The sequence below is a fragment of the Cervus canadensis genome, chromosome 14, assembly GCF_019320065.1.
Source record: "Cervus canadensis isolate Bull #8, Minnesota chromosome 14, ASM1932006v1, whole genome shotgun sequence".
Taxonomy (NCBI): domain Eukaryota; kingdom Metazoa; phylum Chordata; class Mammalia; order Artiodactyla; family Cervidae; genus Cervus; species Cervus canadensis.
The window spans coordinates 61,469,472-61,481,798 of NC_057399.1; the positions used below are offsets into that span (position 1 = coordinate 61,469,472).

Below are 12,327 nucleotides of genomic sequence, written 5' to 3' on the forward strand. Positions count from 1 at the left end.
CAGACTTAGCTAAGCTCACACCTGGAGCTTACAAACTGTCTTCCATACAACTTCTCAAACACATGTAGAATGATCCAGCCAAGAAAAAACGGGAAGCGGTGAAACCTCACCCAAGACAGTGCTCTCATCTGTGTCCCCACGGATTCGCCCCGTGGCACCAGCAAGTCCTGTGTGTGCAGACAAGCCAACTGACATCCCAACCCGGCCAAGCCCCTGCCCTCGTCCCTCCAGCGCCGAGACCTACCTGGTGTCCTCACCACCCCCACGGGAAGCCTTGTCGGCCCGCTATGCGGACACGCGCACACCTCACCCCGCCTCGTCGCGCACGCCCAGCATCCCCACCCCCAAGGCCGTGTCGTGCCCCTCCCCCCGGTTGGGGGAGCTCCGCCGGGCACTGGCCACAACAGCAGGAGGCTCCCCGGGGTCGACGGCCGCAGCAGCAGGTCACGGCAGGTACCAGCATCTGATGCCCGTGCCCAGCAGTCCCCGGGGCACAGCTGCCGCTCAGTCGTCGCGTGAGCAGCACGAGGGCAGCAGAACGAGGTGTCCCGGGCGCGTCAGGACCAGGCTCACGGCCCTGGACGCATGGACACCGCTCCAAGTGTCTGTCTCCCCTCCCGCAGGCAGCTCTGTGTGCGAACCACCGCACTCTCAGCAACAGTCTGCAGGTTACTTACCGGTCTCCTTTGAGGAGCGTGGTCCCTGCACCCACACGCGTGCTGGTACGCACACCCTGCAGTCACCCTGGGGTCTGCCGGGTCCCCGTGACTCCTGCTTGCCAAGGACAGTGCTGCCTCGCAGCCCGAGAGACGCAGGACACCCCGGGGGGTGCACGCTGGGTGCCCCAGCCACACGACACACACAGCGGCAGTGACCCCGGAGCACGGTGACCGAGGGAATCAAAGGCCAAACCACACGTTGTCGTATAGATTTTAATAGGTTTTCTGATTGACTCATCACAGTCACCATGTGTACTGTAATGATATGCAGCTCTACTACACTAGTATAAATAAAAACAGATAAATACAGCTCTAGGCAACATCGCAGATGAACAAACTAGGCATTCATGAGTCAGAACTGAACACAACTATTAAGGAGAAGAGATGCTGACACCCTGCCCATTCTCATCATACCTTCTCAGAAAGGGTACTCCAATGAGGCTCCGCCTGCACTCCGCTGGGCCGGGCACTTCCACCACATGGCCTCCAACGCCCCTCGCTGGGCGGACACGCAGACACACCCAACATACCAGAAGGAAAGCGGGATGGAGCGAGACAGCCACGCGCGCCCCCGCGTCTCAGCAGGACGGACACACAGGAGAGAATCTGCATCCGCCCGAGACGTCAGGGTGACGCGGGACCCAAAATCGGAAAGGAAACGAGGGAGATAAAGCAGACACCACGGAGCGGCCACGGAGCCCCCACGCTCGCTGGGCCTCGGGCAAACGCACGGAGCAGAGGCTGAGAGACCAGCTGACCGTGGCTCAGGCAGGGCTGTCTCCACACGCCGGGAAGCAAGTGTGCAGGCGGCCAGAAGGGGGAAGCAGGACAAAGCACTGACTGCAGGCAGAGCAAGACGCAGGTGTCATGGAATTCCTAACGTCTGCTCAGCTCCCAGTGGCCGTTCTAATATGGCTTCGAGATCTTACAAATCCTCAGCATCACAAAGATCTGTGATCTCCCAGACCTGACAGGTTTATTAAGAATCAAGAACTGAACAATCACTTCCAAAATGTAAAAACAGCTCATTGCAAGATGTGTTTCAGAAAAATGTCTGTCTCTAAAAATTCATTTTTGCCTCCCAAGACGCATAATCCAGAATTTTCAGGCCAGTGCTTCAAGTGAACTGCCTTTGCTGATGTGAATTGAGACCATGATTAAGATAGGTATTTTCCAAAACCCCAAATTCCAAACACATCCAGTACATTTTCAGCCCACTGTGCAAAAAAGTGCAGCGTGGATTCAAAATGTCACTGAACACCTGGACATGACCTCCACAAAGATTCACAAGTTCTGTTCAGATCAACATTTTAACTGCTACCTCTGCCATTCTACTGTTTTCTTTTTTTTTTTTAAGGTTAACACTATTTAACTTTTAATCTGCGAAACAATACATAGTTTTTCAGCTTCCAGTTAATGAGTCAAAATGGACAAGCTGGAAACAACCCAGAGGATGGCAGTGAGAGATGAGAAAAGGTTTCCGTACACGTGTGATCACAAAGAAACAACCACACCACATCTTAGACCCTCGTTCCCACTGTAAACTTTGTTCATATTTCCATATTTCTAAGTCTGAATTAGTCTATAAAAATCACATTAAAAAGGTAAAAGTATTTAAGTGTGATATTAACTGATCTGTATTTTATAAATTTTAATCCATAAAAATATAAATAAGAATGGTAAATTTTTAAGAAAGAAATATACATTTAGTGCAAGTTATGAATTACATTTTTTCTTCAGTGTCAGCAGTAAAATACCTTAAGGAAAGGGGAAAAAAAAACCAGACTGATCTAATTTCAAGAAAAAGAAAATTCCAGTGTTTAAACATGCAACTCATAGCAGGTGCAGCTCGACACAACACTTCCTTCTTGTCACTATCAAAGCAGCATCATTTCCTTACGCTCAATAGTACTTGTGTTATAGGAGATTTAGAAACAGAAAAATCTGCGTAAGACCAGTTCACATTATCCATCAAGTCAGAGAGGGTGAGAAAAGCAAGAAGAAAACTGTCCATCCTTCCCAGTCAAGTCCCCCTGTGGTTGATGCTGAACCCCTGCACCCCGCGAGCACGCCCTACCCCCCGCAGAGCTTCCGGCGCCTCGCCCCGTTTGTGGTACGCAGGCTTGCCCCAAGCCCCTCGTGTGGGGACACAGCACCCACTCCCTCCCTGTGACAAGACCCCGATAAGACCACGCACATCTCAATATGAGAAAGGACTGCTCCCCACGTGCACACCACTCAGAGGCTTGGTGACAGCTCGCGGGGGAGGGGAGAGGAAGAAGCTCGTCCGGAATGTAGAAAGGTAATGCTTTACCTGCACGGTTCAGGAGTTAAACACAACAGTTTTGATTAAAAAAAAAAAAAGGGCAAGACCTTGCAGTCTTAGAGATGGCTCAATTCAGAGGGATCCCTTCTGACACGGGGCCTGCCGGCCTCTCTGCAGTGCCAGAGAGGGCGGGGTCGGGTCAGGGCCGCCTCCACGGCTGAGCGCACTGGCTGGGATGGGAGGCACGCACTGCTCGCCTCTGCCTCCCCGCCCCGCACCACAGCCGCGTCTGCAAACCCCGCACAGGAGCCCGCCGCCGCCGCCAGTCCTGCTTCCCGGTCAGAGTGAGCTGCTGCTGAGCAGGCAGGCCTCCTCCCCGGCGTCCTCCCCCTCCTCCGCCGCGGGGCTCAGTTGAACATGATGGAGGCGGGGTCTTGGTTTGCCGTCTGGGCCATATGACGGAGGATGTCTTTTTTTGTGATGATACCAAGGAGGCGTCTGAAAAGGACAAGCAGAAGGTTGCCGTTAAAAGAAAGGGAAAGAAGAAGCTAAACCCACAGCTAAATCCTTTCTGCTGACAGAAGGAGAGCAAAGCAATCAGCCCGAGTCTGTATTTTCAAAAAGCATCTTGGTCAAGTAACTCAACACCCAGCACCCATGCTCGGAGGTATCGAGCATGACGCCCCTAACCACTCAGTGTCCCTGCCCTGAGACTGAAGGCCAGACCTCGGAGGCAGAGCCTCTGAGTCACGTGAGCCAGCGAGAGAGAGCAGAATGCAGAACAAGAAGGGGTGCTGAGCCCAGCTGAGGAGGACAGCTCCTTCCACCAGGCCGAGACAGAAGAAAACATGATGGCCAAGTCCCCTTTAGAGTGCACTTTTCTTTAAAGCCAAAATTAACTGTCTTTAAAAAACTGATTTAAAGAGTGCCCTGCTGTATGTCGAATCTTCACGAAAGCACATACAATTCAGGTAAAATGCACTTAAAATGGTCAACACAGAATTTCAGTCACAAACTTCAGAACCCAAGAATAAGTCTCTAGGATGACCCAAGTTTCTACTACAGTCATCAATGTCTTCCTTTTCTGATTTTAGTCAAAAAAGGCACAGTGCTTTTATGAAAGTCTGAGTTGTTAACGCTTACATTAAAAGGTAGGTGAAAAAAAAATCAGGAAGCAGTCCTAGAAGATTATTACAGATGAAGCAGAAAGCAGAAGGGATGAGTAGCTACTTATTTTTCTGGCCAGTGGTTTCTTCAAAAAGGATGCATGGAGGTCAGTGCTGGACTGAAGTCTATGGGGACAGGCCTCACGGAGGGGTGACAACCACAGGCAAAGGGGCCCAGCGTGAGACTGCCAGCGCCAGACAACTTATCCGAGCACGCGAGATCCTCTTTAGTCACGACTCCACTGGGACCCACGGCCAGGTACAGTCACCACACGTGACCCTCAGCTGCAGCCCGCGCTCTAGAAACAGCCTCCAGAGGGTGCTGGAGCCCAGGCCCCGGGACCAAGGGTGTGTGGGGCGGGCGGGCCGCTGAGCTGGGTAACTCCCCACGACACAGCCAAGACCAGGGAAGAGAGACAGGACGGGGCTGGGGGCTCTCTGGAAGCGGAGCAGGCGTCCGGGCTGGAGTGGGGTATCTGCCGTTAGGACTGTGCACACACACTGCCTACAGTCCTAAAGCCAAGGAGAGGCTGTGGTGGCCAGGAGGCGGGCCTGCTGCTTCCCAGGGCAGGGTGTGCACACCCCGCCGTGTGGGGAGGAGGAGGGTCTAACAAGCCCGGTGGGGGAGGCGAGGGCACGGAGCCGCCCCCCGCCCAGTCTGGGGAGCAGCCGCGTGATCACCAGGGGCTCGGCGCGCCGCGTCAGCTCCTCCAGGTGTGCTACCATGTTCTTCTTGGTGATGATCCCCAAGAGGCTCCTGCAACAGACCACGTGATGCTAATGACTGCGGGGGACTCGGGGAGGGGTCCTACCATCCTGATACAGAGGGCCAGAAAGAGCTAAAACATGATGGGCTTCAGAAAAATTCACACACAAGTGCTCTGAAACCCCAGGTACCACTGCATTAATTCTACTGGCTTTTGCAAGTTATGTGATCCTACTTCAAATACTGGTAGGTAGTTGTCCTTAAATTAAAAATCAAGATTATAAAAGCTCAAAATGAAGATGACTCCAAAAAAAAGTACAAAGAAACACCATCAGTACACAGCTGCTCAACTCTGAACGGTAGCTTCATGTTCTTGCCACAGAGGAAAGTGCTTCTCATTCCTGAAGGGCCAGCCCCCAGCCCTCCTCACTGTATTCACCTTTACAATGGAAGTGAATGAAGTCAACTCCAGTCTACGAAAGTATACACAATGGACGCTGAGAACCTTAAAAGCTTTCCTCTTTCAATTCTGGAAGCCCCTTCAGCACACCCTGCAGGGTGACCGCACACCCTGCTGTCTGGCTAGGCCGGTTCTCTGTCGCACTGCCTCGGACCACCCCGGCTTCCTGAAGAACGAACGTCAGCAGGGGACCTGCTCAGTCAAGGGCTCTGGGCCCCTGGGACGCTGCTTTTTCAGCGGTCAGTCACGGGGCAGGGAAGGCGCCTGGGGATGGATGGGCAGGAAGCGGGCAGGGAAGGGACTGGGAGAGGCAAAAACCGCTTCTTTGCTAATGTCTTCTTATCTTTTACAATGACGCACTTATCCTTAAGAACAAAGACAAGCTGAACAGTTCTCAGAACGTGGGAGCACGTCTCCCTCCAATAGCTCAGAACATGCCCCACATAAAATAAGCACCCACTCAGCAGGTGTTTAAAGAGAAACAATCACCAATTCACCTGCATATATAGTTGGAATCAAGAAAAGTGAGCATCTTGACATTAAGTAAAAGAACCCCAGTTTAAATTCTTACTCTTCTCTACCTGATTACATACAATGATTAATTTCAGTTACTAAGTTAGTAAGCTCTGCCAAACCTTGAGGTATGCAATGAGGTCAGTCATGAATTTATTAAGGACAAAATAGCAAACTTATACATTATAAAGTAATCTTTGTATTTACAAAGTAACAGCCATAAAAGGAGGAAATACATATGTTTCCTCTCTTTAGTTACTAGAGAAAAGAGATTTCAGAGTAATAAGGACAAACTCAGTCAGGCTTTATTAATTTCAGAAGTATGGGGAAAATCAATGCAAAATCTGACTCCTGTAAAAGATGACTGTTTCCTTGGGGGTGCACAATGCTGAAAGAGCAATAAGGCTCAACCCAGCACGCTGCCCCAGAGTATCTGTGTCCAGAAACACCAGGCCCAGGAGCCCCTCTGCCCGCCGGCTTCCTCGCCCAAAAGGTGCACGTTTGGAAAACCATGTTTACTGTCCACCCCGTGTGCAAAGCTCCACAGTAAAGAAACCTCTACAGCATTTGATCCAACCCTTTCCTGACCCACACGGCCACAGAACTCATTCTGAGCAATTCCTGTGAACATCCTGCTGGTTCCACCAAAGCTGAAGGATTCTGAGATATTCTGCTTATCAGAACACAAAACAGGGGCAAGACCTCCCCCCAACCTCGTTTTCTCCTTTCATATGCAGATCTGGATTCCTCAAGTCTTCTTCCCCCAAACACACAGCTGTTTTCCACCTCTAAGGACTCAGTATGAAACCCTAACATGCTGACCATTAGACTCTCCACTAAAATGCAGAAGACATGTGCTCTCTTCTTATAGCAACCTATTTTCCTTGAAGGACAAAAATAAGGAAAATGTAACCACGGCACCTCCCACCCCAAGCTCTCTTATGAACAGGCAGGCTCAGGAGAGAACCTGAGCTGTCCGCCCTTACCAGCGCCTGCTCCGTCCACTCCTCTCGAGCGCCTGTGCTGGCACTGTCAGCCGAGTGCACGGCGGCAGCGATCGCCACGGCCCGGGACGTGCCTCACCAGGACTGCGCAAGGACATGCCCACTGGTGACGACTGAGGAGGCCCAGCCACGTGAGGCACGCAGAGCAACACCGCGCAGGTCAGCGTTGAGGACGACCCGGCATGGCTTCCGACTGAGCCATTTATTGCCAAAGGGACCCCCACCCGGAAAGCTTTACGAAAAGGTACTCCCTTTAGCGTGTACCTATTAAGCTTTTAAACAATGAAGTTTGGTACCATTATTCTTTAAACAACCCTAAACAAAGGAAAACAGCTATTCTGCTGACACACATCTCTTCTCCCATCATCCAACACTCTGCCCACCACTGAAGAACCGGCCTGAGCGTAAAACCGCCTTGCACACCAGCTACAAACCTGGAGGCGCCACACCACATGACTTGTTTGGTCGATGGCCACTCATCTTTCATTAGTTATAAAATAACGTAACATAAAATCCAGATTTCTGACGACACATCAGTAACTACGAGGCACATCCTACGTAAACAGACCCAGGCTCACACTGTCGCACGACAGCTGACGTGCAGTTCACCCCGGTCCCCAACCTTCCTGTCCCAGCCTTCCTGGAACCACTGCTGCTCTCAACCCCAGTCCAGCTGATGCCTGTTAACTGGAGGAAACCACCAAGTGGGAGGATTTCCCCTACTTTCTCATTTCCCTATGGTTACACTAAAATAAATGGAACAAAAATAATCCTTAGAAAACCTCAAAAAGTCTCATTTTAGGGAAGGGATGTAAGAGAAAAGCTGTGAGAATCTGCTTTTCTCCCCCACAGTGAGTTGGGAGAGGAGAAAAACCTTAATTTGAAGCAACTAATCATGAACATGAAAAATACACAAATCAACTAATATTTGCAGAAAACCAACCATGTGCAAAAATTTAGTGCCAAATACCCTAGGAGGCCAAACCACATGCCTGTAGCTACATAAGCTCATGGTCTGGTGCCATGACTCCCCAGGTATGAAGCACATAAACCAAACTTAGCAGTCCACTCAGTCATATTTGACAACTAGTTACTAAGTCAAAATGAGCTAACTAAGTCATCTTATATACACATGCACAAACATGGGTTTTCAAATATGGGATGCTGTTTTAAAAACTAAAATTCAAACATTTCAAATGCAGTGATATCACTATGCAATAGACAACAAAAACTGTAACTATAATCATGTCACATATGGGACCATGGAATTCTTTATACTAAAAAGAGATACTTCAAAACATGAGCTAACATTGAATGTAAATTATTTTATATGATTATGTGAAAATATCTATTAAATTTTCAATGCATTAACTTTCAAATTTTTCACTTTTAGGACTTTATTCTTCAGATCAATTTTGTTCAGTCACTCAGTCGTGTTGACTCTTTGTGACCCCATGGACTTCAGCATGCCAGGCTTCCCTGTCCATCACCAACTCCCAGAGCTTGCTCATGCCCATCAAGTTGGTGATGCCATCCAACCATCTCATCCTTTGTCATCCCCTTCTCCTCCTTCCCTCAATCTTTCCCAGCATCAGGGTCTTTTCCAATGAGTCAGCTCTTCGCATCAGGTGGCCAAAGTATTTGAGCTTCAGCTTCAGCATCAGTCCTTCCAATGAATATTCAGGACTGATTTCCTTTAGGATGGACTAGTTGGATCTCCTTGCAGTCCAAGGGATTCTCAAGAGTCTTCTTCAACACCACAAGCATCAATTCTTCAGTGCTCAGCTTTCTTTATAGTCCAATTCTCACATCCATACATGATCACTGGAAAAACCATAGCTTTGACTAGACGGACCTTTGTCGGCAAAGTAATGTCTCTGCTTTTTAATACGCTGTCTAGGTTGGTCATAGCTTTTCTTCCAAGGAGCAAGCTTCTTTCAGTTTCATGGCTGCAGTCACCATCTGCAGTGATTTTGGAGTCCAAGAAGATAAAGTCTGTCACTGCTCCCACTGTTTCCCCATCTATTTGCCCTGAAGTGATGGGACCAGATGCCCTGATCTTAGTTTTCTGAATGCTCGGTTTTAGGCCAGCTTTTTCACTCTCCTCTTTCACTTCCATCAAGAGGCTCTTTAGTTCTTCACCATAATGGTGGTGTCATCTGCATATATGAGGTTATTGATATGTCTCTCAGCTATTTCTCCCTGCATATTCTTCAGATATGCATATGTAAATTAGTGCATATGAATGTTCACTGAATATTCTTTGTAACACTATAATTCAAGAAAATGGTTACAATCAATAGGGGGCAGGATAATGGACTGACTGTAACCCCTGGCAAGCCTGTAAGGCCTTGGTATCCTGCCCACCATCCTTTGCTCACTGTTACCAGCACCGACTGTTCTCCCCTGTGAGCAGTATTCTTGTGGTTGTTTTGTTATTTCTCATCAACGCAGTCTGAGGGCATTTGAACCAGACAACTTGCCCTCTGGTTTCCAGAACGGTGAACATTCCTTCAAGGTTAGAGACACTTTGGACTGTGAACATCCAGCCAGGTGCATTGGCTGAGGAAGACCATGGAGCTGTCTTTCATAAGAAGGATAAGGGTTACAGTGTGGCAGCAAGAGTGTGCAGAGATGAGTATTTAAGTCGCCCAAGGAATCTAGAGTGCCTGATGTCAATTCTCAACCTTTCCATTATTAGCACACTTCGAGTTTTAAATGTTAAATTATGCAACAACACGTGCATCCAGAGACCACGCGGCAGCATTCTGGGGGACGACAGGTGAGCGGAAGTCGCAGGGTACGTCTCTGTGGGGAATCCTCAGAGGAAGAGCCGAGAGGGACAGTGCGGTGAGCCTGCAACGCCCTGAGCCGACCAGACGTCCTGCAGTCTCAGAGCAGCCACAGAGAGCCAAGGAAGCCCCAGGAACTGTGTTCTGGACACCCTGAACCCACCACCACTCCCAACAACTACCTGTACCTGGACTCTGTCATAGAATAAAAAGAAAACCCTTATCTTGAGAAAAAAAAAACAAAAATAGAACTCCCTGCCCTTGGTCAAGACCTCATCCCTCCATCGATTCCCCCCTGCTTCCTGGAGTTACCTTGAGTGGCTAGCACAGTGCAAACACGAGCCACGAGGCACGCTCTCTAGCTTCTATCTGTATTCCAGACCCTTACAGCTAATACAGTGTCCAAGAAATCACGGCACTTTCCTGTGGTCCAGTGCTGAAGACTCTGTACGGCCGATGCAGAGGACATGGGTCCCATCCCTGGTTGGGGAACTGAGATCTCACATACCGCATGGTATGGCCAAAAAAAAAAAAAAGAAATCACAAAGAAAGAGATGGATTCTACTGGTCAACAGCAAGAGGCAGGACTTCTGAGCTGGGAGGCTACTGCTCCCTGGACTACCTGTGCTGACCACGGGCCTGGGCACAGCTTCCCACATGGATGACCATCTCCATGCAGAGGGACCGCAGAGGGGCTGCAGCCGGAGGCGCCCACCTCGTGCCGTCCCCAGGAGAGGGTGTGTTCTATCTGCACAGGATGGCTGTGGGACCGCTGGGCCCTCCCGCAGTCTCACACAGTGCGGGGCAGCCGCCCCGCCTACTCCACCAGCCTCGCTGTCCTCAGCCTTCAGGCGCAGCACAGTCCTGAGGGCTCCGAGCAGGAAGGGCAGCGTGGTGGGAACCAGGGGCCCGGAGAGAAGGGCAGCAGGGAGGCACACCCCAGGCCCGGGAGCGGGGAGCAGCGCCAGGCAGCAGGCGGGCGCCAGGGGCAGAGGCGCAGGGTCTCCCCGCTCCCCGACTCCCACCAGACCATACTTCCCCAAACTCCCACGTGGAGAAACATGGCCAGGTTATGTGCGAAGGGCAGAAAAACCAATGTGTGCATTTTAAATACATAAGTGTTTATCTGCCAGCACTGTATTCACAGGATTTGCAGATGGAGACTGTAGAAAAGCGGAAACAGAGCATTTACAAAAGGTTTTCAGCTAATCCATCAACTTTGACTAATTATACACAATTTCCCTCACCACACAATAAATCAAATAGTAAACAGCCAGAAAGTTATTACTGTCCTAGAGACGAAGACTCTGACCATGAAATATCTACAAGAACAGGCCGCTGCAGAGCTCCATGCAGTGGAGTCCACTGCTGTCCGAAAAGGGACCCCTCAGCTTGGAGGCCCCCCAGCCCCTCCCCGACCCCCTAGGACATCGCCTCCCTGCAGCCCTGAAGCGCTCCTGGTTCAGCAGAAACCTGGCAGTCAACACTTCGCCCACCCTTGCTAAGTGGGACTCTGAGGGGCTAATCCTGAACGGCAGACCTCTCCCAGGGGCCTGACGGGGCTCCCCCTACCCCGACCCCGAGGGCCCCGCACGCGAGGGGGACACACCCACCCGTTGTGCGTGACGAGGCACTGCCGCAGGCCCAGCTTCCGGAAGATGTCCACCACGATCTCCATGGGCGTGTGGTCCGTCACCGTGAACGGGCTCATGTCCAGGATGCTGCGGAGCTTCAGCGGCCGGGGGCTCTCGGCCGGCAGGGACGGGGTGTGCTGCGCGAAGCAGACGCGCGAGCTGCCCACGATCCCCTCCTGCTTCTTCCGGGCGCTTTCTGCAGAGACAGAGAAGACCGCCCGTGACACTCTGACAGGGCTCCTTCTGCTTTCACGGCAACCTGCTTGTCACAGGTTTAAAACGGTGAACAAACATATCCTTTTGACCTCTTCATTTTTTCCTCTCTTCCTAACCAAGAAAAAAACCCACTGAAAAGCTATTTCGCGATCTCCTGTACTCGACAGAATCAGAATCTACTAATAACAAATCATCTTTGTGCAAGTAAAATATTTTTGGTGTAATCATTAGCACGGCATGATTTTCGTCACTGCTGTCTAACTCTGACGTGGACCAGGAAACGTGCTGGGACCACAGGACTTTATGCCTGCACAAGCAATGAGACAGCCCTCACGAAGGGAGCCTCCCCTCCAGGGCCCACCGCGCCAGGCGCCCCTCCTCCTGCCTCGCAGCCGGATCCACAGAGAACTCCACGCCCCTGCCAGGACCGACTGTCTGTCCCCTGCCGTGAACCGGCTAGTTCGCGCTCTTTTCTGGCATTCAAGCTTAACTTCGCAGGTGAGCCGTGAGGCGGGGTGGATGGACGCTGGCCAACCTTCAGGGCTTATCTGTGAAGGTCATGAGTTCCTGCTCTTGGGGCCCTGCCGGCGCTCCTGCCTTGTGTCTGCGTCCGCTGCCTCCTCTCAACGTGGAGACAGGACGTGGCCAAGAGGCAGAACACTGCAGAGGAAGAGTGCAGACCGCGGGGGAGGGAGGAGGAGACCCAGAAAAGGGAGAGCACGCCCGAGGAAAATAAAAATGCTCACGTTCCTACTGCCGAGTCAGTGTGAATTCAAAACTGCGTACACATATGGTATTTGTCACACTGAACATTATTTTGAACAGAAATTCAGCTACAAAAACATTTAAAC

The 12,327-nt window shown here is 50.8% G+C and overlaps 1 protein-coding gene across 6 annotated transcripts in view; it reads right to left on the reverse strand.

Moving 5' to 3' along the window:
• Positions 1–918: 918 nt before the first annotated feature.
• Positions 919–12,327, reverse strand: part of CLCN3 (chloride voltage-gated channel 3) — a 91,758-nt gene continuing 80,349 nt past the window's right edge. For 4 of the 6 annotated variants that reach the window (XM_043486733.1, XM_043486734.1, XM_043486735.1 and 1 more), the window contains 3 exons: positions 11,240–11,456; positions 4,833–4,908; positions 919–3,483 (listed from right to left, as the gene is read on the reverse strand). In XM_043486733.1, the coding sequence (XP_043342668.1) occupies positions 3,325–3,483; positions 4,833–4,908; positions 11,240–11,456 (452 nt within the window). In that variant the 3' untranslated portion in view covers positions 919–3,324. The remainder of the gene's footprint in view (positions 3,484–4,832; positions 4,909–11,239; positions 11,457–12,327) is intronic. The other 2 variants (XM_043486737.1, XM_043486738.1) reach the window with 1 other exon arrangement.